Below are 27,518 nucleotides of genomic sequence, written 5' to 3' on the forward strand. Positions count from 1 at the left end.
ATACAATGTCATAGAGACTGTCATGTCACCTACCAAATTGAAAGAAAAAGCATTTCCATTCTATGAATTTGCTCTTACAAAATATCTCAGGGTGGAATACCTGATGTGAAGAAAAAAACAGAGGCTAAATAAAAAGCGATAAATTGAGACTTTATGAAAGTGAGTCTTCTAATTGAATCGCTAATGGAATGGTGTGATATTTATCACGACAAGGCATTCAGGCAGTAAAACTAAAGTCACTTTACAGAATACAGATTGAGACAATATAAATCATTTTCTATCCTTTGTTTAACCCGCTAATACTCCTTTGTCAGCTTGTCGCAGCACCTGAACGCTGCACAAATAGTATTTTCAGATCACTTTAACCCAAGTTTAAGTCAGCAAATAATCTATTTCTATTTAATCTACTACCTGACGACGCGGAATAACGCTAAACAAGATGGCGGCTGCTGACAACAGCTCACAGGCTGTATCCGACATCTAGTGAATTAAATAGAAACCGATGGTAACTACCTGCTCCCTGTGCTAACCCCTCGTAGTCCTCAGTACTTGTGGCTCTGCTTTTTGTTCATTTTCTCTCCTACCATCTTGTGTTTTTCATGCCTTGTTAACCCCAAAATGTGAATCAGCTGCAAATCGTGAATTATTCGCAAACCCATAATTTTGCAAATGTATTAAAAATAAAAAACTAAGAAATCACATGTACATAAGTATTCGCACCCTTTGTTGATGCACCTTTAGCAGCAATTGCAGCCTCAGGTCTTCTTGAATATGATGCCACAACCTTGGTGCACCTATCTTTGGGCAGTTTTGCCCATTCATCTTTGTAACACCTCTCAAGGTCCATCAGGTTGGATGGGGAGCGTCGGTGCACAGAAATTTTCAGATCTCTCCAGAGATATTCAATTGGATTCAGGTCTGGGCTCTGGCTAAAAATGAAATGGACAAGGAAAACTGGACTGAAACAGACTTTCATAATTCGATTTTTACATCCACCAAGGACATAATAAAATCATTGCCATTTATTTATTATTTATCTGTCTGTTAGCAGGAATACGTCAAAACTATTTGCACAGATTTTGATGACATTTTCACCACAGATACATATTAAGCCATGGAAGACTCCATTAAGTTTTAGAGGTGATCCAGATTCTGGATCAACATTAAAATGGACTGCATTTATATAGCGCTTTTCCATCTGCATCAGATGCTCAAAGCGCTTTACAAATAGTGCTTCACATTCACCCTCACACACCAATGTCAGGGTGCTGCCACGCAAGGCACTTACTACACACTGAGAGCAACGTGGGGATAAAGGCCCTTAGTGATTTTCCTGTCTGGCTAAGTCTAGAACAGAGGATCCTCTGGTCTGAAGCCCAATGCTTAACCACTAGCCTGTTAGCTTAGCTGGATGGGACTCAAAGAGAGGGGCGTGTTCAGGTTCTTTCATCACACACTGAGCCAATCACGCTCCACCTCTTTATGCATTAATATGTTCATCATGACGGAGCCAGAATCAGCACTGCTGCTGCTGCCATGAATAATTTCCAGTTTCTAATATATTTTAGAACAAATTTCACAATTTCATCATCAACTTCATAGATCTGAAAGCATTTGCAATAAGTATGAAAAATGCTGACTTTTTGATTATATCAGTATATCAGACTTACTGGCCTCTGTCTGTCAAGTGTACTTATCCTGTAATGCACAACTTTGGACAGTAGATGGCAGTCAGTAACAAGATGGTTCTTTGGGAAGAGAAGCTGGATATTGAGGAGGAAGTCGAAAAATTTTATCTTTTACGTGATCCATTTTCCCGCTGTAATAATTTGACATGTAGTCAGTAATGGTCATTTTTGACTGTCATTGAGGCGACTTTTATAAAGGAATTGAGCGTTCCAAGCATATTGTGTTGTTTTGAAGTTAGTCTCATTTCTCATATCTGCTGTATTTGGCTGTCTGACAGTTCTCTGCGGAATTATGAGGTTTTTTCTTTCCTTATTGAAATGAATCATTAAATTGATTTGATTTGAATTTAACTGGTGTCTGAACAAAAGATTGTTACTTTTGGAGCCAAAACAAATCTGTCCTGGAATTGAATGAAAGTTGAACACTGGTCACTTTTACCTTCGTGTGAGATTCATAACAGTGTTCATATTAGTCTCCTCTGACCACATGTGACATGCAAGTATTAATAATCATTAAAAAATATTTTTCAGAGGAGAAAGTTATTCAAATATGATTACCAGTTGTTTAAAAAAATCACATTTTTAAAATACATGCATGTAGCTTTAGTTGCTAAAGAAGTCTTATTAATTCTTTTTTTTTTTTTTTTTTTTTTGAAGCTCAACAAAATGCATCAACATTGAACATGAGCTTCACCCTGAGAAATGCTGCCATCTGCTGGTACAAGCCTTAAACAACTTCAAACTGGTGATCCATGAAGAAATCTTTATATTTATTTATTTATTTATTTTTAATGCAGTTTGTGAAAGTTATAAAGTCATGAAATGGTTCCACCCACCTGTGGGTTACAACCCCATCAATCTGATCATGTGATGAATCTGAAGATCCACAATGTGAATACTGACGCAAACAACAAAACCTGTGCTACACTTATTTTCTCTATTTTTTTACTTTGAACAGTTTTACCTGATAATGTGTTTAAAAAATATTTACACATGCTTTTTGCCAGCTTTGGAGAAGAAAGTGCTTTTAGTTGAATAGTCCATAAGGAGCTTATTCTGCTGACACCCCCTCAGAAAGTCCTTCACCAGGCCCCTATACTCCCCCTCCTCACTTTCCCTAATACATGCCACAATTGCAGTGTCATCAGAGAACTTCTGCATGTGGCATGTACCTGAGTTGTACTGAAAATCAGCAGTATGGAGGGTGAAGAGAAGGGGTGAGAGCACCATCCCCTGAGGAGCTCCAGTGCTGCATATCAATGTTGACGACCTACAGCCCCCAGCACGAAATCTGAGCGCACAAGTGCTTTTAGTTGAACAGTCCATAAGTGCAAAAATCTGTGACGAAGGGTCACAACACAATCATCACAATAGCCAAAATTAAAAAAAAAAAAATCTGATATGAAGATACAAACTAGCTTTTTTATTAAAGTGCACAAAAGTTTATCAGTATTTAAAAATCAGTTGTGTTTGTTGACCATCAGTCGAGAGACTGCAGAATAAATGGCATCTTTTATTGCTGAAGGTGCGCAGAGGCTCAGGCCTTGAAGCCTGCACTGCCTTCAAGTCCCTCAACAGCCCCAAACTCCTCCTGCTGAGTTCTTCTTGTCTGAGTTTGAGCTGTACAGCAGAGTGACGTCTCGGAGCCGCCGTTGTAGCCCTTTGCTCCTCGTCTCCATGGCCCTTCTGACTCTTGGCTTCTTTGTGGACACGTTTTACCTTGAAGAAATAGCAAAAAATGTAAAGGAGACTGAAAATAAGGGTCAGGTGCAAGAACTTGTTCATGTTTAATGTAAATACTAACCTGTCTTTGATATCGGTAGAGTTTACCGATCTTCTCTCCCTTCTTTTCCATTTCAAGAAGCAGCCTTTCCTGCTCCCTGTCAAGAGCTTTCCTCTCCTCTTTAGACACGCTGTCTTCCAGCTGCCTCGTTAACTCCTCGTGCTTCCTGCAACAAACAAGCGTGCAAACAAAAGGTCATCAACATTATAACAAGTCCAACTTACTGCTGTGCAACTGACCTCGACTTGTCACGTGTCAATGACAGTCGCATCCGCTGCACAAAATGGTAATGCAGGGGAGACTCGTTCCCAGACTACACTCAGGCAGAACCTTTGCAATAGCCGCTGCTGTGATTGGTCAAATATACAAATGTTCTATGTGCCTGAACAAGATTTAGTACATGCCTATTTGCACCACCCTCATCTACACAAATGTAATGTATGATATTAAATGCAATATGGCTGCCTCTGCTCTTGCCGGGTCAAATTCAAAAACCTTCTGATAAAGTCAGATTTTACAGCTACAACCCCTGGCAAAAATTATGGAATCACCGGCCTCAGAGGATGTTCATTCAGTTGTTTAATTTTGTGGAAAAAAAAAGCAGATCACAGACATGACACAAAACTAAAGTCATTTCAAAGGGCAACTTTCTGGCTTTATGAAACACTATAAGAAATCAGGAAAAAAAATTGTGACAGTAACGGTTACTTTTTTAGACCAAACAGAGGGAAAAAAATATGGAATCACTCAATTCTGAGGAAAAAATTATGGAATCATGAAAAACAAAACATGTTCTCTTCAGGCAGTCATCTTTATAAATGTCATTGGAACAGCACCAAACAAAAGTTCCAGCATCATCACCTTGCCCAATGCAGATTCGAGATTTCATCCAGTCATCCACAGTCCACGATTTCTTTTCCTTAGCCCATTGTAACCTTGTTTTTTTCTGTTTAGGTGTTAATGATGGCTTTTGTTTAGCTTTTCTGTATGTAAATCCCATTTCCTTTAGGCGGTTTCTTACAGTTCGGTCACAGACGTTGACGCCAGTTTCCTCCCATTCGTTCCTCATTTGTTTTGTTGTGCATTTTCGATTTTTGAGACACATTGCTTTAAGTTTTCTGTCTTGACGCTTTAATGTCTTCCTTGGTCTACCAGTATGTTTGCCTTTAACAGCCTTCCCATGTTGTTTGTATTTGGTCCAGAGTTTAGACACAGCTGACTGTGAACAACCAACATCTTTTGCAACATTGCGTGGTGATTTACCCTCTTTTAAGAGTTTGATAATCCTCTCCTTTGTTTCAACTGACATCTCTCATGTTGGAGCCATGATTCATGTCAGTCCACTTGGTGCAACAGCTCTCCAAGGTGTGATCACTCCTTTTTAGATGCAGACTAACGAGCAGATCTGATTTGATGCAGGTGTTAGTTTTGGGGATGAAAATTTACAGGGTGATTTCATAATTTATTCCTCAGAATTGAGTGAGTCCATATTTTTTTCCTTCTGCTTGGTCTAAAAAAGTAACCATTACTGACTGCCACAATTATTTTTCCTGATTTCTTATAGTGTTTCTTAAAGCCAGAAAGTTGCCATTTGAAATGACTTTAGTTTTGTGTCATGTCTGTGATCTGCTGTTTTTCTACAAAATTAAACAACTGAATGAACATCCTCCAAGGCCAGTGAGTCCATAATTATTGCCAGGGTTGTATATATTTGATCCAAACTAGCAATATTTTGAAGTTTCCTACCACATAAACTGCCCGCACATCCCAAAATGCAATATGGCTGCCTTTGGTGGTGCATATTGCATGATACAGAGGAGTAATATACACCAGGTGGTGCAAATTACGCATTCGTATCATGCAGTATGCACCACGTGGTACATATTGTGCATCCATATCTGCATTTTAACAGAGCAGTTCTCCATGAAGGGAAACTTTGCAAACATTCTCTTAAGAAATCCAAATGGTGTTTAAATTTGTGTGTCCGTACTTTAAAAGCCAAAGCTGTGCTGTGATATGTTTGTGTGCAGGTTTTCAGTGTTCAGAATTATTTACCTTTTAATGTAATGTGCGCCATAAAGTAATGATCCAACAGTTCTGTTTTGCTATATTGTAGGATATACGATTCACTGATGTGGGTTAAACTGCAACTCATAATTACATTACCACTGCATATATTGCCAGTCAGTGCGTATATTTCCTTAGTAAGTGACCTTCCACAGCCCTCAGAAGACTTCAATGGAGAGGTTGATATTGCACTTTTTTGGGATGCAGTTTCAATGTAAAGAATTGGTCGAGGAGTCACAACAAGTAATAATGGGCAATCATTACATTTTTGCATTACAGTAGAATAGAGATGAACACTTCCACATAAGTAGACTGTCCTGTAACATGTTTGAATTTAATATCAATATATATTAGTCAATGTACCAGATAATTCCAACTCTAACATGTTTTGACTGTTTTATTTTGATATATCCAAAGGTCAACAGAGCAATCCATTTGCAGTTCATCCAATTTTCCATTTTTGGGCACCATGGATAAGCAAAAACACTCTCAAACTGTGTACTTAACACAGAATTTCAAAAGGTCTGTCCACCAAAACAAGCTGAAGTCTATGAAATCACAGTCACAGAAAACCAGCGCTGAGGGATGAACTCTGTAAGCAGAACGTGAAAATGCTCCCTAAAACAAAATGTTATTGTTTGTATTTCTTCTTTTGAGTTACTTATGACTCATATTTTAACCAAAAATATTCTTTTGTTATATTGTATAGGTTCAGGTGGAAAGGAAATTGCACAAGGAATGTGGGTTGGATTCTTCAGGATTGCACACTGACCTCCTCCTCAGATTGTCCAAAGAAATGAAGGCAAGGCAAACATATGACAAGGTTTTCCAGAATGGGCTGCCTCTGGTAAGCAAGATGTTACTCAGTCAGTTAATGTGGTGTGTTACTTTTAATTGGTAGGTTGTTGACCTGTGTAGGAATAATTTTTAGTTTCGAGATTCTTTGTTTTGCTCCACATTGATTTTGTTTCATTTCTATTTTTTCTTCCCAGGTGGTTGGGCTGTGATTATGTGCCCATGCCGTATTGTGTACAGCATAAAATGCAACATTTGAGTGGAAAGCCCACGTGACTTTGCTGACATGCTGCTATCTTGGACACACATGCCAAATATTGTTATATATGACTTTGCACATGGACTAGCCACACATACAAATTTGAGAGAACCTGAAGGTTGCCGTTTAATCCATTTGAAGGACATTTGACGGCCCCAGTACAGAAAACATTTCTAAAGCCAAACCTGGAAAATTGAAGTCACTACCTTGGCTGAACTGTAAGAAGCTGGTACCAGACTGTGATGGACAACCAGTAACCAGTTCTGCTGATTATTTTGCTTTGTATGACCGATTCCACGAGGCCAACACCAAAGATCCCAGAGATGCCCTGCGGAATCTTGGCTTAGTCCATCAACCTGCAGGAAAAGTAAACAGTCAGATAGCGGAGCAGCTGTTTGCAAAAATGGAAAAAAAAAAAAAAACTTCTTAAACATGGCTTTGCCATCGACCCATCTGTTCCTCATGAGAAATCTCATCCACCATCAAAACACCCACAAAAACAACAAAAGACTGCACAACATAAAAAAGGCATTTCAAACAGAGATAACCATGAACATGTACAACCAGGCAGTGTTGGGTAACTTTAGACCTTTTTTTTTTATTTTTATTTTTATTCAATTTAAATCAGAATTATCGAAAAAAAAATCGAAATATCTGTAGACTTATTTGAAAATACAGGATCCTCAGAGACGTGCACTAATGTTCAACCTGTCCTGGTCCCATGAACACAGAGGTACCAACAGGTCATTATTGATGCACTTGTCTTGTCATGTTATTACTTTCATTGTTCTGTATGGATGTAAGCTTATATCACTTGAGGATTGGACATTTATTTCACCTTATTGTTTTGTTTTTGTATAGAAGTCATGATGTGTCATTAGTCGTCCAGACTATGATTTTTCTATTTGAATTCCAGCAAAGGCAGCCTCCCCCACAGCAGCCACTAGAGTGCCCTCCACCGCGTACACTGGCTGTTCAGAAAGAGCTAAACCCTGGGAAGAAGACTGGAATCCTATCCAGGAAAAATTGGTAAGTTAATTAGTACAATTAATATTAGTTTGTGATGTTAGACATTACTGTCTAACTAATCCACTTTTTTTGCAGCTAAACTACGTGCTAGACAAGACACGGCCTGTGGCCAAAATCATCGTGAAAGAAGGGTCCTTGTGCTTCATGCGTGAAGAATTCTGGACCCTAATTTTGCAAAGAAACATGGATTCCACAGTGAGTAGTGACAAGTTGGTTAAAACCAGTAAAGAAAAAAAACTATTTTTTTGTTTATTCTTTTCAATTGATGACTATTAAATTGGTTCTTTCAGATTGGAAATGCCTGTATGAAACTTATTCATGAAGCAGTTCGGCAACACGTACGTAGTGTAAAGTGTTAATGCCATTTACATGTTAAACTCCACAGTACAGCTGGATCCGTTATGTTATTTTCCTTTTTTTTCATAGGGCAAAGACATCTACATAGAGGACATGTGCGTTGTTCCTACGTGGAAGCAAACGCAGACCAACATTGCTGCCAACTTTCCAGTGAGTACATAAAGTACCGAATTATGTTTGTGGCTGGAGAAATGTTCATTGAATAATGCCAAGATGTTTCTTCTCTGATAGGAGGATGCCAACATGAAAGACTTCTTTGTCTTTCCAGCATGGACCAAAGCAGATGAGCCAAAACACTTCATTCTCTGTGTAAATAAATGACACTGTTCTATATACTACATGGTAGATGTTGTGGTATATGATAAGTTCATGTGTATTCCAAGAAAGTGGACCGCAGTTGCACTTCCCTCTTCTAATGAATTTGTAGCTTTTGTGCATCTTCTTAACCCTAATTACAATACAGATCATGAGGCCACTGTGGAGAGAGATCCTCTTTTTAGACTTGCAGTACAGAATGCACGAGTCTGGGTTTGGTGACACGGAATACAGAGCCATTTTTAGATGAGACATACCGTTCACCACATTCATATTCATATTTCACTGTTTTTGGGCTACGTTCATATAGCCTGTGATGCATGGTTTGACCTATCTTCTGATCGCCTCTGATGCATGGTGTGACAACTTTCTTATTGCTATCTGCCTCAGTAGTTGCCACTGCTCTCTGTTTGAGATCATTTCTTTCATTTTTGTCTTTTTTTTTCTAAAGACATTAAATGTTTGACATTAAATGTAAATTAAACATTAAATTAATCGTAAATGCATATCTAGCTACCAAAAGACAATATTGCTGTTGCCCCCACTGTTTAATTCATGTAGAAGTCATCATATGATGGAGAAGGCTACAGCTTTCACTTATGTATCTAATTTCATCTTTTTTTAATTGATTTTAGGGCTTGCCACAACAGATGCATGGGAACGACTGTGGGATTTTCATGCTTATGGTAAAGTCAAACTTGTCTAAATAAGTATATGCATGTTTCTGTTAACGCTGTAAATAAAGATCTTTGTTTTCAATCCTATCTTTTACAGTATACGCTTTCCATTGTCACAAACCAGGGGTTTGAATTTGAGGTGGTTAGTCTTAAAAACTGTTCAAAGAATAAACTGCACCCTCAAAATGCTTCTTTTGTTGCAACATGCTATTCATTTGGAAGAAAAAGGATAGATTTTGAACTAATAATTCTTCTTGCCACCATCATTGCTTTCAGATGGATATGTCATTGATCCGGAAGTGGTGGTGCCTTCTTCTCATGGAGCATTTCAAAACAGAGGGGTAAGACAACCACAAACATCATGTGTACATTTATTTCTATGGCTCAGTACTATGTAAATACAACATCTGGTAACTACACTGACTTCATCATCCACAGACTACCAGTAGGACAACACTAAATTGAAATATAAAACTGTTGATGGTGCTCTTTTTCTCCTCTCTTTTATGCATGTCAATTTGTTCACCAATGTTTTGTCTTTGTCCAATTCAACCCTTGAGATTTATCTTATTTCTTGAAAAGCATGGCCAGAGGTTTGCTTTCTGGACTGATGAAGCCAGACACTTGCTCCAAGGAACCCTCAAGCCAGTGTACAGTGTGCCTTCACTCAACAACTTCCAATCCACATGCAGGCTGTCACTGACCACAAAGGAAGAGAGGCTGGTGGACTTCATTGTTCACTCAAAAGAAGCTGAGCAGCATTTGGCGGTAATTTGACAATGTTCATGTTGTGTCATCATTGCAGACTAACTCAGAAATGATTGACTCATTACCTTAGTAATGTCATCAGTGGACAGGACACTTTGTGACATTTTTTTGTTTTAAAAGAATACCTGATTTCACTGTTATCGCTAAATCCTTGTTTATATACTTTGGTTTGCATTTAGGATGTACTCAACGGCAAACCCTCCAAGTGGGTTCATCAGAAGGCTTCCCAAAAGATGCCCATTTACCTGGACAGTGAGGAACAACAGAACAGGCTGTTCACTTATCTGAAGGCTCGACTGCACAGAACACCAACGCAGCTGAGCTTCACAGATGAGGTTCAGGTCATCTGTGATGTTCTGTTTCCAGAGGTCAGTTTAGGTGTGTGATAATGCAATTTTTAGGGCTAAATGAAGATTATGTATTTCATTGCACTACCTGTGTAATATGGCTCGATCTTCTCAAATGGTATATTTAAATCATAGTGTTTAAAAGTGAAACCTTTTATTTTGGTAGGCTATCATACATGGCCTGGCTGCGCAGGAGAATCTGTCCTCCCGGGAAGCAGAGAATATGTACTTCCGTGGTCCACTTTACCATCAAAGGTAAGGGTAAAGTTTGTGTTTTTTAGATTAAACAATGCACAATAATCTTTTAAAATGTTTACTAATACTTGTAGAAGTTATTACCTGGAAGTAACAGTGTTGCTGAATGAGCTCTTAAGTTTTACCAGTATTTTTCTCAAACCAGCTGAGATTTTCTTGTCTGTCAATTGTTTCCAGTGAAGTGGATGAATAGACCTTATCGGAGTTCCGCGCGCGCAGGGGTTGATGGGATGCCAGTGTTAAAAAACAAACCTCCATGCTTCACTCGCTTCGACAAAACAGTTCAATATCACTCATGAGCGCACGCTCTTCAAGGACGTTTTGCGTCTAAATCACACCAATTTGACAACAAAACAATATTCAGAGGCTTTTCTGGTAGGAAATGAAAAAGTGTGCAAGTCAAAAACTTCTTCAGGCAAGTAAAACTGGTCACCAGCCTGCACGAAAACAGGTGCATGAAAAAGCTTAATGTTACTGTAGTGGAGGAGGGATCAACAAGCACTAAAACAGGTAGAAAAATCATGAAGAAATAAGCTTTATTATCACATGCCAGCTTTAGCTCATAGCCAAGTTGAAGTGTTGGGTTTGAGAATTCTTGTTGGGTGTCCAGTTCTTTACATAGCCAGAGCCCAGCTGCTTTCTGTTCACGAACTTTGTCCATTCTGCTGTCCTGGCTGGCTCAGTTGGGAATGGGAATAGCTGAAATGGCCTTGGGCAATCACAATCCCCAGATGCAAACCTGCAGTTGTGTAGTCCACACACACTCTGCTTCCATCTCTCAATAGATTATGTGCTATTCCCACAGTCTTTCACTGCACATATCCTGCCCATCTTGCCTCTACTACCAGTTGAACATCTGATGCTGGTCTGGGAGCTGTGGATCACTGAAGTCCAAGTGTTGCGAGAGAAATAAGCATGAATTGCTGATGAAAACAAAGCCTGATGCAACAGAAAGCAGTGCCTGACGTGCGAGTATGTGGGTTTGTTTGTAACGATAGCGGCGACCAGAAGTGGATTCTGACATGCGCACTTGGTACTCTGATATGGTCTATTTGGCGGACAGCTGGACACAGACTTAAAGAAAGAAGGAAGAGAATTCTGGTGGTAGGTGGGGCTCACTTAAAAACGGGATATATTGGCATGAACTGTTAAAAATGAAAATTACGAGGTCCATGAAAGTGAAAGATGGAGACTTTATCGGATATATTAATGCTTAGTCTGTTTTTGCATGCTGATGTCTTTGTCTGTCTCTCAGGAGGCCTGAGTCTTAGGAGCTACATCAGTGATGTCCACATAACTTGATGCTCTTCCAGCATTTTGGATCAGGGTGTGGGTGTGCGTGTGTGTGTTTTAATCTTTTATTTTGGTTTAATAATGTAAAAATAAATCTAAATATCTGCCGCCAGCATTGTCTTTCAACTGTCCTGTTGTAGCTCGAGAGAACACAGTGACCACACCATATGATTACATGATTAATTTACCTGATTATAACATTATATTGCTACACATTTTGTCCTAATGCATGAAACAAAGTTGTTTTTTTATTAATAAGTAAAATCTTTGGGAGGAATAACCCTTTAAAAGCTTAACTTTTTAAAATTTTTTGGGTACATTTAACCTTTACAAATATAAGTAGGACCTGAAGCACTACTTTTTGTGCAATACTATGTGCTCCTGAAAGTGCAGCCTTATAGGCTTGAGAGACTTACTAACTGATTTAGTTAAATTACATGATTATAACATTATATTGCTACACATTTTGTCCCAATGCATGGAACTAAGGTTTTTATTATTATTATTATTTATTAAGTAATATTTTGGGGTGGAATAAACCTTTAAAAGCTTAACTTTTTAAAAATGTTTCTGTATATTTAACCTTTACAGTTATAGGTAGGACCTGAAGTACTACTTTTTGTGCAATACTATGTGCTCCTGAAAGTGCAGCCTTGTAGGCGCTAGAGACGTACTTACTGATTTAGTTCAATTGTAAGTATATTTGGAGTGAAATCAAATTTGAAAATAATGTCACACTCTTGAATCAAAGGTAGGTGGCGCAGTATCTAAAGAAATGCTCTGAATGACGTCAGTAGAAGAAGCAGTGTGTGGCCTGAGAATCACTACAGATCAGTGCCTGAGAATGCAGCTGTAAATGAAACAGCCTCTGACTCTCACAGACGAAAGCCTCCAGTATATTGTTGTATGTGAGCCCCAGGTTAAAGTAAAACTTAATCAAGTTCTGGTTATCCATGATGTGCAATCCATCCAAACAATTCAACAAAGCTTTGTGTCACCAGGCTGGAAATATTGACTCAAACGTATTGCAAAGGAATGCAATAATCTGGGCCAAAAAAAAAAACAAAAAAATTAACCACCATGTTCCGAGGCGGGTTCTGTAATATACAGATCACTGAGGCACATACTATTAGTCGAGGAGTCATGGGGTCAAACCTGGTTTTGTTGGATAAAGTTTTTTTCTCTGTTGATTTTTGTAGCCTCAGGGTAGCTTGATAAGAATCGGGGGGTGCTCGGTGTTATCCCTGGGGCAACTCTGGATATTAACCCCTTTATACCCAACATGGTCAAATCATGACATAACGCCTGGTTCACACATTTCCTTGGTAAAAACTCATATCAAATGCATCAAGTTTTCCTTCTCTGATATTTATTCACATAATTTTACAGAAATTGCAGTAGTGCTGAATAAAATGTTGATCAAAACTGAATGAATTAACCCTTTTCCAGCCATTTCCAACCTTCTGTGCAGGCAACTTTGTTGTCCGAAGCAAATGATGCTTTCTAGTAACACCCGTCTCCCTGCCATCTTTCATAGTGGACATTATGCTGTACTCATAATATCTGTCAAGAATGAGATAGACATCACTGCTGGTCAAGTAGGAAGCTATTCTTTTATTGAAGTTCATGACAAAGTCCGTAACAGTACCAACTTTCAAATCTGTAAAAAGGAAAAACCCTTTATTGTTTACCAATATGGCCTTTTAACCACTCAAGGCATCACACATACGTGATAATGATAACGCATAGAAACACCGAAAAAAAAAAAGTTGGAATTAACCAGGGTCCCTAGATTATCCGGATGTTGCTCTTATCATGAAGCTACCAAGGTTCACCTGATCTTCAGTGTTATATTCACACTAGAGTCAGCTGTAGAAATATTTTTCTTACATGCATAATCTGTTCAGGGTTTCAAAGCAAAATTTTATTTCTGAAAATTGAGGTAATTGAACTCTTGTTTATATGTATTCATGAACAAACCTCAGAGGAACTAGCACACAACAGAGATGATGCAGTAAGTTTGGTGATCTGCTAAAAGATGGCAGCACACACTAATTAAAGATGTTTGCTTAAGCTGATTATTATTATGGCTTTAAAAACCACAATGAGGGTATCAGAGAAATAAAGGTATCATTCTAGTTCTGCTATAGTGTATGTACTTACATTTGTTGCCTTTGAAACTGATGAAACGTTTGATATGACCTCTTTTACTGAATTGAAAACTTAAAACAATGGAATGGCAAACATGTGCTTCAACAGGAAAAACTGCAGTTAAGTGGTGTCTATAGTAAGACTGAGTGACCAAATTAAACTGGTACGCTCAGCTGATGACACCCAGGCTACTAGTAACACAAATGACTAGAAAATGGTTAACTGACCTAATTAAGGAATTAAAAATTATTTGGACACACTCAAAAACCCAAGCATATTTAAGCCTTTTATTAACTCACTTCTTCTGCGAAATGGAGAAAATTGACTTTTTACAGAAATAGAGCGTATCCAACAGAAAGGGGTTAATATCCAAAGTTGCCCAAGCGATATCACTGAGCACCCCCCTAATTCTTGTTTACCTATCCCTAGGCTACATGAATCAACAGAGAAAAAACTTTATCCGACAAAACAAGGTTCATCAAAATTTAGGGGTTTGACTCCTGGACTATATTGGGAAAGACTGCAAATGAAAGCATAATCCCATAATGCTTTGCGCAAAGCCATGAAGCTATTATTGTAGTTTTTAATGTGTTTTATTTCTCACACAAACACACAACTCGTAGATGTTTGCTTTATTATTTACACATTATTATGAGGAATTTTGTTATGATAAATAAATTAGAAGCAACCATTAGTGAGGTTTGTGTGCTCAGCGGTTGGCTGTTAGTAAACATATGTATTTGTTTCTCTTCAAACCGTATAAATCTTTTGTTTTCCGTAGAGAGAAATTTAGACTTTACTTGAATTTTTTGATGCCTTACTCGTTAGTAAGGCTCTCTAATCTGTTGAAAAGAATTAATGCATTAAAAATATAGTTTCAATATTACTGTTACATTCCAGATTGAGCTGTGAGAAAAACGCACTTTCACACGCATGGCCAGCTTCTGATATGTTTGGGGAGTTTTTTGGGGGTAGGTTTTTTTAAAATCCATTTTATTTATTTTATTTACTTGGCTACTGTTACATTCCAGATTGAGCTGTGAGAAAAACGCACTTTCACACGCATGGCCAGCTTCTGATATGTTTGGGGGGGTAGTTTTTTTTTTATCCATTGTATTTATTTTATTTACTGGGCTAATTGACAATGTTCAACTAATCACTACAACCTGAGTTTATTAAACAACACTTACAATCCAGCATCAGTATGCCATGGTCTCCAGAAAATCTAAAATAACCCCCATTTCAGTTCTCCAACTAATTTCTTCCTACCCTCTGCAAACCACTTTTTGAGTCATTTCTTTCTCACGGGAGAATTACTGTTAATTATTACTATTTACTTGAGTACTTCATTCAGGTGCTGTACTCCTCCATAGTTTCTGTCCAGGTGATCCTATGTTTTACACTGTCTACTTGTCTTGCACCTGTTGGATTCTGTGAGTCTTACAGCATTTGTCTTGTCTTTTGTGCTATTAGATACTGTTTTTTTTTTTTGTTTGATATCTGATTTGTGTTTTACATGCTGTGAAATGACATTTTGTTCATCCACATGCCTGTAGGGAGCAGAATGACAGTAAAGCTGAGTTTACTTTAGTTTACTTTACACCCTATGATAGACTGGTGTCCTGTACAGGGTCAACTTTGTCTCTCACCCTGGGTCTGCTAGGACAGACTACAGCCCCCCACCCCATGACCCTGAACTAGAGTAAGCAAGTAAAAAAAAATAAATGATTGAATCTATATTACAACAGCCAAGTGGTCTCTGTGTGCATGTCTTTGAGCATGCAAAACTGGGGAGAGCTGACATTTGCCATTTGCTATGCTTATGTATTTTGGGTCAAGGATGAATGCTGCGAAAACAGAAAGTTGATAGGACAAAGATTTTCGGAGAAATTAGCCATTTTAGCTAACAGCTCTTTTCAGGTTTGATCAGACCTGATTGATCAGGGCGTTTGATGAGCGCACCGACATGCAGCGAGTGCGCGTTTATTTTAAAGACTGACTTGCTGTTTCTGTTGTTTCTGGATTTCTGAGTTGAGGTTCAATTCCCTGTTCTGATCACACACAGGTGCTGTGGGCTGTGTGATCATGTTCTCAGCTGATTCCTCTGGATTCATGCACTCAGTTTTTGGTTGTGTACAGGAGCGCAGTGTTGCACAGACTTGCCTGCAGTAACGCTGTGCTGCGCAGACCTGCTTAAAACTGTGTTCAGCGCTCTACGCCGAAATTAAACATGTTTAATTTCTTCCGTCCTACGCACGTAGCCCTCAACATACTCCTGTGTAGGGAGCAGAAACTCGACGTAGAGCTGCTAAAAGTGGGCATAGAACTGCTCAACTCAGCGAAGACGATACGCTGCAATGAGCAACTCTACGAATACTCCAGTGTGAAAGGGGCTTTAACCATAACCTAATCTTACTCTTTCCCACCACCCTAACCATAACCACCCCCGGGCCCCGACCCCCCAGCTTCACTTTTAATTTTGTGCAGCCATCACAGAATGAATTAGAATGAATTTGTGCTGCCATGTTGAAAATGAGGCGCTTTCGTCACAATATCACGAACCAATAGATTAATGTATATTTCGTGCTGCTGAATCAACGACTTGCCGTGAGACCAGGTTGTTCATGTTACAGTTTTTGTCAGTCGCTTTGACACTACTGTCAGTACCTTGATGTAATTTTTCACAACTCTAGATACAAAACTCAAAACGGTCACCATTTGTATCACAGGCTGTCCAACGTTCAAAACATTGCATTGTGTATTTATATCTTTTAAGAAAGCTTGCACTCACAGAATCATTGGTTCAAACAACATCATCAGTGATGCCGGTAATGCGTTACTCTAATCTGACCACTTTTTTTAGTAACGAGTAATCTAACGCGTTAATTTTTCCAAATCAGTAATCAGATTAAAGTTACTTCTCCAAGTCACTGTGCGTTACTATTATTTTTGCATTGTGGGTCGATAGCAGCATTAAACTTGGTCCATGGGCAGGAGGTCGGGGCTCGACTGAACTACACACTTTAAGCGAGCTGTGAGCTTTTCATCCGCGTTTTTCTGCAACAGCTACGACTCGTCCTCACCTCTTAAAGCACAGTGACAACAGCACACCTGCACTGAGCTTTACAAAGACATTTTTATGCTTTTTTTTCTCCGAGCCACTCCGTACCTGCTGCTAAACACAGCTTTTCCTCCGCGACGCGTCAACAACTAACACTATTTTCCACTCAAATGCACCTAAACTCTCTTTCTGAGGACCACATGATGTGAAAACGCAATAAAACTTTCTTACCTGTAAATCTGGTCATGTTTTCTGCATAAATAAATGTTATCCATTCTTTGTGCTCAAACGCCAAAGCAGGGGTGAATCCAGATGGAATCTGGGCGTGGGGCAGGGATGTGCCCCCCCACAACACCCCTAGATTAAAGATCCAGTTTTGAAGCCTTTTTTTACTACAACTACTAATACTACTTAAAATAATATTTAATTTCGACAAATAAAATGTTTAGAGAGAATTTAAATGTTAGAAAAATGTTAGAATGAATTTAATAGTTACATTTATAAACAATGTAGGTTAGAAATTGCAAGTTTTACTGTTACAGTGCTTTCAACAGTTAAATATGAGATCAAGAAAGAGGTCTTTATTTTACTTTTTATAAAACAAGTATTTATTTTCATTGAAGCCAAGAAAGGGTGACTATAAAGTGAGTTTTGGCAAAACAAGTATCATTGTCATGTTGAGGTGGCAGAGGGTTGTTGTCGGCAGCTGGGGAAAGTAACTAAAAAAGTAACTAGTAATCTAGTTACTTTTCCAATTGAGTAATCAGTAAAGTAACTAAGTTACTTTTTCAAGGAGTAGTCAGTAATTGGATTACTTTTTCAAAGTAACTGTGGCAACACTGCTCATCATCCCCATCAACCCTGTCTTTTGGATTGGGCCACAGGTTCTCATCCACATCCACACAGATGTTTGCCAAACATCTTGGAAAGTACCTTCACGCATGACAAATCCAGGCCTGATACTGGTCTGCTGTTATGTCATCGCAGGCATTGTCCATGGCCTGAAGAAGGGTCACAACCATGCCTGCACCAGATGAGCGTGGTAGAACCTGATGCTGTCCCACACAATGACATAAATTACACTAGCAGCTCTACAGATTAGAGATAGTTCATCAAGAAATGCAACAAGGAGCTCTACATTGTATGTACATTGTATGCACATTGGCATGCAGTGTACAATCATTTGACAATTACAGTAAGAGTAGCCTACAGTACTGTAATGTTTACTGTAGTTCATGCTGAAGACTTACTGGTTCTCATTGTGGAAAGTTCTAATGATTGAGGCCACAGTTGATCTTCTCAGGTTTGGTTGTATTGATTATATTTGTATTGCTCCCTTGATAAATGTGGTGTTTTTATATTGTGTGGGATTTTAATTTTGTTTTGTAATACTTCCATGTCCTTCCTGATATGAGGCAGATTCCCGCAGCTTTCAAAGAACAGCTCCATAGCTCAGTGGTAAAGTCTCTGACTGGGGATCAGAGGTTTCTAAAAGCGCAAGTTGTTTTTATTTCTTCCACATAAGTGGCGCCATGTGGTGCACCTGGCATTGTTCCGGCTCGATGGACACTGGTGCGTGCACAAACTCTTGCACCGGGTTTGTGCACACCTGCCCGTCGTTACTCTGTTCTCTCAGGAATTCACAATTTCACGACTTGCTGTGTGCCGAAAAAAAATGGGGGGGGGGGGGTGTTTAATAGGGAGGAGACCTTTAATAGAGCAAATACGGTAGTCCAAACCTTTTAGTTTCAACTAGGAAAATAAACCCAATTATTTTTAGAAATCTAAAATTGAGCATATCTATAATGAAAATTAGCAAATTTGAGTTTCATATTTGCAATTCATTGCAAATTCATTTAATACCACACATTATGTATAAATATAATCTGTAATAAATGGGGCACCAATAATTTGCTTTTATACACTAAAAATACACAAAATAAATATTCTGTACTTATCAACTTTAAGTGCCAAAATAAATACATAAATAAAGATTCCAGGACCTGCTGCTCAGTCTTCCAGTCCAGTTCGATCAAACCCTGGTCTTCTGTGCTTGGTCATAGTCTGCAAGCCTCTCTTTTATGTGTGCCAGTTTATGGTGAAGATACATGTATTTCTTTTTGTCTTCACGATATCTGCGAAACCTCTTCATAAACACACACACACAAAAAAAACAGTGAAACATCAAACTGTGTAATTATGAATGGTGTCAACAATACTGCAATAAAACAGAAAAAAGTCTTACTTTCTGATAGATTCTGTACTTTTCCAGTACATTGTCCTGCATTTGCTACGGAAAAAACAGAAAGTTTTAGAGACATAAATGTAATCTGCCTGTGAAAACCCTTGAATTAGAGCTAAAAGTCTACAAGCACATCTTTTATTTTAACTCCATTATAGCGGTCTACAGAAATGCAATTAGAAAAACTGTCTCTGTCAAATTTTTTTATGGACATGAGTCGACTGCTGGTCCAAACAGTACCTGATAAGCTTCTGTCCAAGGAGGCAGCGGGTCCAGTTCAGAGGTCAGTTGAACAAACCTCTCTGAGGCAGCGGCGATCCGATCATGAATAATTTCGTATTCATGATACTCAGCGTCAAAATCCTCTTCATATTTCTGCCTCTGCTCCAGTGTTGTGATGGTGTATTTGCTGAAAAAACAAAATAGAGCTTATTGAAAGCTATTCTCCTGCTGTCATTTTACCTTAATCTGTCAATAGAAAATCAACACTATTTCAACTCAAGTGTAATCAAATTATAAACTGAAAAAATAAAAAAAAGACTTAATTTTTTTATAGTTGTACTGCCTGGTATATGACAAAGTCACTTGCTGATTACTATTCATGAATAAAATTATTTTTAGACTCAGATGAAAAAAGCCAATGTTTCTTATGAATCTAAACATACTATACTGTACAAGTACAGCTAAAAGTAATTTTTAAAGTGCTCCAGTCATGTTCTTATTGATAAATGAGACCATAGCATCTTTTCATTATTTTGTAGATGGATAAAAAATGATTAGTTATTCTGGTTGTGTTGCTAATATCTCCACTAGATGGCACTGCAGAATAGTTCTGAGTCTATTTAAGACAAATTTTTTTTGTTTTGTTTTGTTTTGTTTTTTTAATAAGTCACGCGGTCAGGTCAGTTGAGGAAAAGTAGGTGAGATTTTTCAGCACATCCAGAAAAGACCAAAAACAACTTGTTGATTCTGTCACTCAAACTCCATTTCTGCAGCCGATTTCTAAGTTCAAATGCCTCCTGAAATGGTGAATGTAGAGTGTGTACGAGGCTGAAACACAACTTTAATTAAACTTACTTGACATAGTTGGGGAGTGGAGTTGCTGAGGTTGAAATAACCATAGCTTTCTCTCCCGTGTGTCCTGAGGAGAGAAAGAAAAACACAGACACAAATGGTGAAGTCAGTCTGCCAATAAGAATGTTGTAAACACGAGCTGCATCAAGGCTAATGGAATTATTGATCACTATCTGTGATTAGAGGCCTGATCAAGGGTAGGCGGTGACCTCAGCAACCTAGGAGGCAACTCTGCCTGCTGAGTCTCAGGGTCAAAGGTCACCCAGATGTGGAGGCAGCGTTACACTCCTGACTCATTACACTCTTGAATGAAACAGGATGAACTGATGAACTCTTCTTTACAGGTGTTGTCATCAACATGTACAATTCATTTGGTTCACTGTCCCTTTTCGACTATGTGTTTGTCTGTTTTTTCAACAAGATTAATCACAAACGAAGCCACTAATTTTCAACAAACTTGGTGACATGGTTTGGCCTAATGGGGCCTCATTTATACATTTATAACAGCTGTGCATGCATAAAACAAGAACTAAATGATTTGCACAATTTAAATGCATATTGTAATTTATAAAAACAAATTAGTAGACAAAATGTTCATAATATTGATATATATGTATGTATATATAAACCTCAGACAAAGATGGGATGTCTTTGGTCTCTTTGCAGGTGGAATGGCTTTGGATCAAACAAGCAGTTATTTAGGGAGGCTCAGATGAGGTGTATGACTAACATTGTTAGGCAAAGGAGAAGCCAAGCACATACCCATATATATATATATATATATATATATATATATATATATATATATATATATATATATATATATATATATATATATGTTCTTCTCGTCTGCTCTCCTCCTCTTTCCATTACTCAAACCTTTTATTTTGGCCAAAAATATTAAAATTCACTTGGAAATCCATGTTTTATTGCGTTTCTGTCATTCACCTGTCAAAACACAGCTGATCGGCGCTAACTGATTTGCGCGTTGCTATGGTGACGACTAGAGCGGAGTGATTATAACAGTGACTTAACTCGCCAAACTACGTGTGCATATATAAGAAAATAATGCACGCAAGTTAGACATGAAATTCTCACTGACCATGGTATAAATAAATAAATTATATATATATATATATATATATATATATATATATATATATATATATATATATATATATATATCTCACATGGATGCATCAGACAGATTACTATTTGTAGGAGGTGGGGGGGGGGGGGTCTTTTGTTTTGTTTTATTTAAACTACACTCTGTGAAGGGTTTGGTCAAACCAGAAACACACCTTTGTGGACGTTTCCAGAGGACAGGGCTGAGCTGTGGGGGGTTGGTGCACTGAGCTCCATGAGAGGACATCAGTGGAGGCACAGGCTCCACTGATGTCCTCTGTTTTTTTGGGTTCAGATCGTTGGACAGGTCTGACTCCGATGGGCGTTTCCTGGAAAAAAAAATGAAGTCAGTCATTTTAAAACGAGGTGTCAAGAAAAAGACAAATGACGAAATATATATGAGTCACAAAGCAAGTGGATCAGTAAGAATTATTCATTTTGACGTTGCTTCCAGAAGAAAATATCCTAATACAAATACACGCTGGAGAAAAAAACAAAAAAAAAAACAGATTTTTTTTATGTTCTGTTTTATGGCTTTGGAGAAATGATCTGCAAAGGCAGCCATGAAATCTGAACACAGTCCAGTCAGGGAACAACAGAACAGAACAATAGCAGCAGATTTTACCTGTGTTGGACCAAACCTGATATATGTGATTATGTATATACATTTAATAATTTTGAATTTGTAATAAAAGAAATTGTTGAATTTGTAATAAAGTTGTGTAACTTTTTTATACTTTGCCTGTTATATCTGCTTATGTATAAGTGTGATGTGTGTATACACATTTCTCAAATATATTATGGTTACAGGTGAACAAAGTCATGTCTCCTTGCTAGTACAGTGGCAACATTATCTTGCATTAAAAATATGCAGACAAAATAAAACAATCTGTTTTTCATCCAAATTCCGCTTTTTTTTTTTCTATCAGATAATTTGTCGGCTAAATTGGAGTAAAATGCCAGAATTGATTAATATGGTGTTTCTATATGGTGGAGCCTATAGGTCCTTATGTCTATAGAATGCTATAGGTCCCTATAGAAACCTACAGAACTTTTCGTTAGGGATGTTAAGATGAAAAACTGTGATTTCTGGCTGGACTGAGGAACTATACAAAGTCTTTTTTTTTTTTTCTTTTTTTTTAATGGAAGTCTGAAGTCAGTGCACAGCATCGCGGACTACACGTAACAATTTGGACTTTAGCAGCAGTGGGAAACCATAATGTAAGTCCCTTTTCTGTTGTTTATAAATTAATAAAATATCAAATGACAAGGATCTTACCACTCCCAAGTTATCAATCAATCAATCAATTTTTTTTATATAGCGCCAAATCACAACAAACAGTTGCCCCAAGGCGCTTTATATTGTAAGGCAAGGCCATACAATAATTATGTAAAACCCCAACGGTCAAAACGACCCCCTGTGAGCAAGCACTTGGCTACAGTGGGAAGGAAAAACTCCCTTTTAACAGGAAGAAACCTCCAGCAGAACCAGGCTCAGGGAGGGGCAGTCTTCTGCTGGGACTGCTTGGGGCTGAGGGAGAGAACCAGGAAAAAGACATGCTGTGGAGGGGAGCAGAGATCGATCACTAATGATTAAATGCAGAGTGGTGCATACAGAGCAAAAAGAGAAAGAAACAGTGCATCATGGGAACCCCCCAGCAGTCTACGTCTATAGCAGCATAACTAAGGGATGGTTCAGGGTCACCTGATCCAGCCCTAACTATAAGCTTTAGCAAAAAGGAAAGTTTTAAGCCTAATCTTAAAAGTAGAGAGGGTGTCTGTCTCCCTGATCTGAATTGGGAGCTGGTTCCACAGGAGAGGAGCCTGAAAGCTGAAGGCTCTGCCTCCCATTCTACTCTTACAAACCCTAGGAACTACAAGTAAGCCTGCAGTCTGAGAGCGAAGCGCTCTATTGGGGTGATATGGTACTACGAGGTCCCTAAGATAAGATGGGACCTGATTATTCAAAACCTTATAAGTAAGAAGAAGAATTTTAAATTCTATTCTAGAATTAACAGGAAGCCAATGAAGAGAGGCCAATATGGGTGAGATATGCTCTCTCCTTCCAGTCTCCGTCAGTACTCTAGCTGCAGCATTTTGAATTAACTGAAGGCTTTTTAGGGAACTTTTAGGACAACCTGATAATAATGAATTACAATAGTCCAGCCTAGAGGAAATAAATGCATGAATTAGTTTTTCAGCATCACTCTGAGACAAGACCTTTCTAATTTTAGAGATATTGCGTAAATGCAAAAAAGCAGTCCTACATATTTGTTTAATATGCGCTTTGAATGACATATCCTGATCAAAAATGACTCCAAGATTTCTCACAGTATTACTAGAGGTCAGGGTAATGCCATCCAGAGTAAGGATCTGGTTAGACACGTTTCTAAGATTTGTGGGGCCAAGTACAATAACTTCAGTTTTATCTGAGTTTAAAAGCAGGAAATTAGAGGTCATCCATGTCTTTATGTCTGTAAGACAATCCTGCAGTTTAGCTAATTGGTGTGTGTCCTCTGGCTTCATGGATAGATAAAGCTGGGTATCATCTGCGTAACAATGAAAATTTAAGCAATACCGTCTAATAATACTGCCTAAGGGAAGCATATATAAAGTGAATAAAATTGGTCCTAGCACAGAACCTTGTGGAACTCCATAATTAACTTTAGTCTGTGAAGAAGATTCCCCATTTACATGAACAAATTGTAATCTATTAGACAAATATGATTCAAACCACCGCAGCGCAGTGCCTTTAATACCTATGGCATGCTCTAATCTCTGTAATAAAATTTTATGGTCAACAGTATCAAAAGCAGCACTGAGGTCTAACAGAACAAGCACAGAGATGAGTCCACTGTCCGAGGCCATAAGAAGATCATTTGTAACCTTCACTAATGCTGTTTCTGTACTATGATGAATTCTAAAACCTGACTGAAACTCTTCAAATAGACCATTCCTCTGCAGATGATCAGTTAGCTGTTTTACAACTACCCTTTCAAGAATTTTTGAGAGAAAAGGAAGGTTGGAGATTGGCCTATAATTAGCTAAGATAGCTGGGTCAAGTGATGGCTTTTTAAGTAATGGTTTAATTACTGCCACCTTAAAAGCCTGTGGTACATAGCCAACTAACAAAGATAGATTGATCATATTTAAGATCGAAGCATTAAATAATGGTAGGGCTTCCTTGAGCAGCCTGGTAGGAATGGGGTCTAATAAACATGTTGATGGTTTGGATGAAGTAACTAATGAAAATAACTCTCAGAACAATCGGAGAGAAAGAGTCTAACCACATACCGGCATCACTGAAAGCAGCCAAAGATAACGATACGTCTTTGGGATGGTTATGAGTAATTTTTTCTCTAATAGTTAAAATTTTGTTAGCAAAGAAAGTCATGAAGTCATTACTAGTTAAAGTTAATGGAATACTCAGCTCAATAGAGCTCTGACTCTTTGTCAGCCTGGCTACAGTGCTGAAAAGAAACCTGGGGTTGTTCTTATTTTCTTCAATTAGTGATGAGTAGAAAGATGTCCTAGCTTTACGGAGGGCTTTTTTATAGAGCAACAGACTCTTTTTCCAGGCTAAGTGAAGATCTTCTAAATTAGTGAGACGCCATTTCCTCTCCAACTTACGGGTTATCTGCTTTAAGCTACGAGTTTGTGAGTTATACCACGGAGTCAGACACTTCTGATTTAAAGCTCTCTTTTTCAGAGGAGCTACAGCATCCAAAGTTGTCTTCAATGAGGATGTAAAACTATTGACGAGATACTCTATCTCCCTTACAGAGTTTAGGTAGCTACTCTGCACTGTGTTGTTATATGGCATTAGAGAACATAAAGAAGGAATCATATCCTTAAACCTAGTTACAGCGCTTTCTGAAAGACTTCTAGTGTAATGAAACTTATTCCCTACTGCTGGGTAGTCCATCAGAGCAAATGTAAATGTTATTAAGAAATGATCAGACAGAAGGGAGTTTTCAGGGAATACTGTTAAGTCTTCTATTTCCATACCATAAGTCAGAACAAGATCTAAGATATGATTAAAGTGGTGGGTGGACTCATTTACTTTTTGAGCAAAGCCAATAGAGTCTAATAATAGATTAAATGCAGTGTTGAGGCTGTCATTCTCAGCATCTGTGTGGATGTTAAAATCGCCCACTATAATTATCTTATCTGAGCTAAGCACTAAGTCAGACAAAAGGTCTGAAAATTCACAGAGAAACTCACAGTAACGACCAGGTGGATGATAGATAATAACAAATAAAACTGTTTTTTGGGACTTCCAATTTGGATGGACAAGACTAAGAGACAAGCTTTCAAATGAATTAAAGCTCTGTCTGGGTTTTTGATTAATTAATAAGCTGGAATGGAAGATTGCTGCTAATCCTCCGCCCCGGCCCGTGCTACGAGCATTCTGACAGTTAGTGTGACTCGGGGGTGTTGACTCATTTAAACTAACAAATTCATCCTGCTGTAACCAGGTTTCTGTTAGGCAGAATAAATCAATATGTTGATCAATTATTATATCATTTACCAACAGGGACTTAGAAGAGAGAGACCTAATGTTTAATAGACCACATTTAACTGTTTTAGTCTGTGGTGCAGTTGAAGGTGCTATATTATTTTTTCTTTTTGAATTTTTATGCTTAAATAGATTTTTGCTGGTTATTGATAGTCTGGGAGCAGGCACCGTCTCTACGGGGATGGGGTAATGAGGGGATGGCAGGGGGAGAGAAGCTGCAGAGAGGTGTGTAAGACTACAACTCTGCTTCCTGGTCCCAACCCTGGATAGTCACGGTTTGGAGGATTTAAGAAAATTGGCCAGATTTCTAGAAATGAGAGCCGCTCCATCCAAAGTGGGATGGATGCCGTCTCTCCTAACAAGACCAGGTTTTCCCCAGAAGCTTTGCCAATTATCTATGAAGCCCACCTCATTTTTTGGACACCACTCAGACAGCCAGCAATTCAAGGAGAACATGCGGCTAAACATGTCACTCCCGGTCCGATTGGGGAGGGGCCCAGAGAAAACTACAGAGTCCGACATTGTTTTTGCAAAGTTACACACCGATTTAATGTTAATTTTAGTGACCTCCGATTGGCGTAACCGGGTGTCATTACTGCCGACGTGAATTACAACCTTACCAAATTTACGCTTAGCCTTAGCCAGCAGTTTCAAATTTCCTTCAATGTCGCCTGCTCTGGCCCCCGGAAGACAATTGACTATGGTTGCTGGTGTCGCTAACGTCACATTTCTCAAAACAGAGTCGCCAATAACCAGAGTTTGATCCTCGGCGGGTGTGTCGTCGAGTGGGGAAAAACGGTTAGAGATGTGAACGGGTTGGCGGTGTACACGGGGCTTCTGTTTAGGGCTACGCTTCCTCCTCACAGTCACCCAGTCAGCCTGCTTTCCCGGCTGCTCGGGATCTGCCAGGGGGGAACTAACGGCGGCTAAGCTACCTTGGTCCGCACCAACTACAGGGGCCTGGCTAACTGTAGAATTTTCCACGGTGCGGAGCCGAGTCTCCAATTCGCCCAGCCTGGCCTCCAAAGCTACGAATAAGCTACACTTATTACAAGTACCGTTACTGCTAAAGGAGGCCGAGGAATAACTAAACATTTCACACCCAGAGCAGAAAAGTGCGGGAGAGACAGGAGAAGCCGCCATGCTAAATCGGCTAAGAGCTAGTAGCTACGCTAAGCTAGCGGATTCCTAAAAACACGCAAAGTGAATAATGTGTAAATAATTTAGAGGTGATTCAGCAGAAGGAGTGCTTTAGTTAAGGCACGTAAAGATTACACTGGGAAACAAATCGTAATCTAGATAACTAGATCAATCTAACTGCGCAGATTAAACAGCTAACAGATACAGAAAAACACCGCTGTGCTCCGGAACAGGAAGTGATACAATACCGCAGTGAGAGCCAACCACCAGTAGAGTTATGTGACCGCACGGCATAAAGATGGCTTATTAGAACATCAACAATTTTGAGGAGGAACCGAGGCGATTCATTTCCTTCTTTTTTCTCTCCAGTTAATGTAACCTTCATCCCTCCTAATCTGATGGCCGCCCGTTTGCGGTCCACATAATTTGGGAGTGGTAATATGGCTGCCCGTTTGCTTCAGCGGTTTGTACGGAGTGTGTGGGGAATCTGCTGAAGATAAAGCAGGTTCTTTCTTTCTTTGCATGGCTGTGATTGGTCCATCTGATACGTCGGCCGCTATTGGCTATTAAGCC

The 27,518-nt window shown here is 38.8% G+C and overlaps 1 protein-coding gene across 3 annotated transcripts; it reads right to left on the reverse strand.

The window, feature by feature from the left end:
• Positions 1-3,222: 3,222 nt before the first annotated feature.
• Positions 3,223-27,406, reverse strand: LOC117515492 (RNA polymerase II elongation factor ELL3-like). 3 transcript variants are annotated; one of them, XR_004562169.1, is made up of 9 exons: positions 27,194-27,406; positions 21,463-21,615; positions 20,165-20,228; positions 19,328-19,496; positions 19,091-19,135; positions 18,849-18,991; positions 6,799-6,948; positions 3,493-3,637; positions 3,223-3,407 (listed from the first exon to the last, which is right to left on the reverse strand). XR_004562169.1 is itself a non-coding variant. In XM_034176071.1 (6 exons), the coding sequence occupies exons 2-6, from the start codon at positions 21,521-21,523 to the stop codon at positions 18,878-18,880; spliced, it is 453 nt and encodes a 150-aa protein (XP_034031962.1). In that variant the 5' UTR covers positions 21,524-21,615; positions 27,194-27,406; the 3' UTR covers positions 17,650-18,877. The 3 variants fall into 3 exon arrangements, 1 of the variants encoding a protein (XP_034031962.1); XR_004562168.1 differs by having other exon boundaries at positions 17,779-18,991; XM_034176071.1 differs by lacking the exons at positions 3,223-3,407; positions 3,493-3,637; positions 6,799-6,948 and having other exon boundaries at positions 17,650-18,991.
• Positions 27,407-27,518: the final 112 nt, after the last annotated feature.

Source organism: Thalassophryne amazonica, chromosome 8 (assembly GCF_902500255.1).
Source record: "Thalassophryne amazonica chromosome 8, fThaAma1.1, whole genome shotgun sequence".
In the NCBI taxonomy this organism is placed as follows: Eukaryota; Metazoa; Chordata; class Actinopteri; order Batrachoidiformes; family Batrachoididae; genus Thalassophryne; species Thalassophryne amazonica.

Bases quoted from the DNA above. Each gene is read 5' to 3' on its own strand.
- LOC117515492 (XM_034176071.1), bottom strand. From the start codon at position 21,523: ATGGAGCTCAGTGCACCAACCCCCCACAGCTCAGCCCTGTCCTCTGGA. The intron at 19,497-20,164 runs GTAAGTTTAATT...TTGTTTTTTCAG, and splicing joins CCACTCCCCAACTATGTCAA to CAAATACACCATCACAACAC. The intron at 18,992-19,090 runs GTAAGACTTTTT...GTGTTTATGAAG, and splicing joins AGTACAGAATCTATCAGAAA to AGGTTTCGCAGATATCGTGA.